The sequence below is a fragment of the Penaeus monodon genome, chromosome 32, assembly GCF_015228065.2.
Source record: "Penaeus monodon isolate SGIC_2016 chromosome 32, NSTDA_Pmon_1, whole genome shotgun sequence".
Lineage (NCBI taxonomy): Eukaryota > Metazoa > Arthropoda > Malacostraca > Decapoda > Penaeidae > Penaeus > Penaeus monodon.
In genome coordinates this window covers 34,822,351-34,822,853 of record NC_051417.1, presented here as the reverse complement: position 1 = coordinate 34,822,853, position 503 = coordinate 34,822,351, and the positions used below count along the sequence as shown (strand labels likewise).

Below are 503 nucleotides of genomic sequence, written 5' to 3'. Positions count from 1 at the left end.
CGCATTCAAACTCTCAACACTCAAAGAAAACGACGGACTCCTTTCCTCCTCGCGTCCCTCACCTGTGTCCGATTTCGTGCGCGAGGACGTAGGAACTTAGAGCTCCCGCCGAAGGGTATGGACGACCCCTGTAATCAACCACGCCCAGTTCGTTTATGAGGCAGCTAAGGGCGGGCTTGCAGACGCCGCCCGTGTACGCCAGGCCCATCGTGACGCCATTCTCGGATCCGTCGTCGTTTTTGACGTAGAAGTTCAGTCTGGAACGAGAGGTTCGGAATGCCGGGCTGGAATTGCCTGGAATTTCGGGTTTGGATGGGAATTCGGTGCGGGATTGACTGGGATTTTGAACTGAGTGGGAACGTCGGGCTGGAATTTGTGTTAGTCGGGGGAATTCAGCTTGGAATGTCAGTCTGGGAATTCAGGTTAGATTTCTAAATAAAAAAAGGGGGGGGGGGTAGGTGCGTGGCGCTAGAGAGAACGTCACGTTTTTTTTCTATTGTTTT

At 52.9% G+C, this 503-nt stretch overlaps 1 protein-coding gene across 1 annotated transcript in view; it reads right to left on the bottom strand.

Annotated features, from left to right (window-relative positions):
* The window catches only part of LOC119593648 (A disintegrin and metalloproteinase with thrombospondin motifs adt-1-like), an 88,803-nt gene that overhangs the window by 52,136 nt on the left and 36,164 nt on the right, over nucleotides 1-503 (bottom strand). Inside the window, exon 9 of the mRNA XM_037942600.1 lies at nucleotides 63-257. Coding sequence (XP_037798528.1) covers nucleotides 63-257 — 195 coding nt within the window. The remainder of the gene's footprint in view (nucleotides 1-62; nucleotides 258-503) is intronic.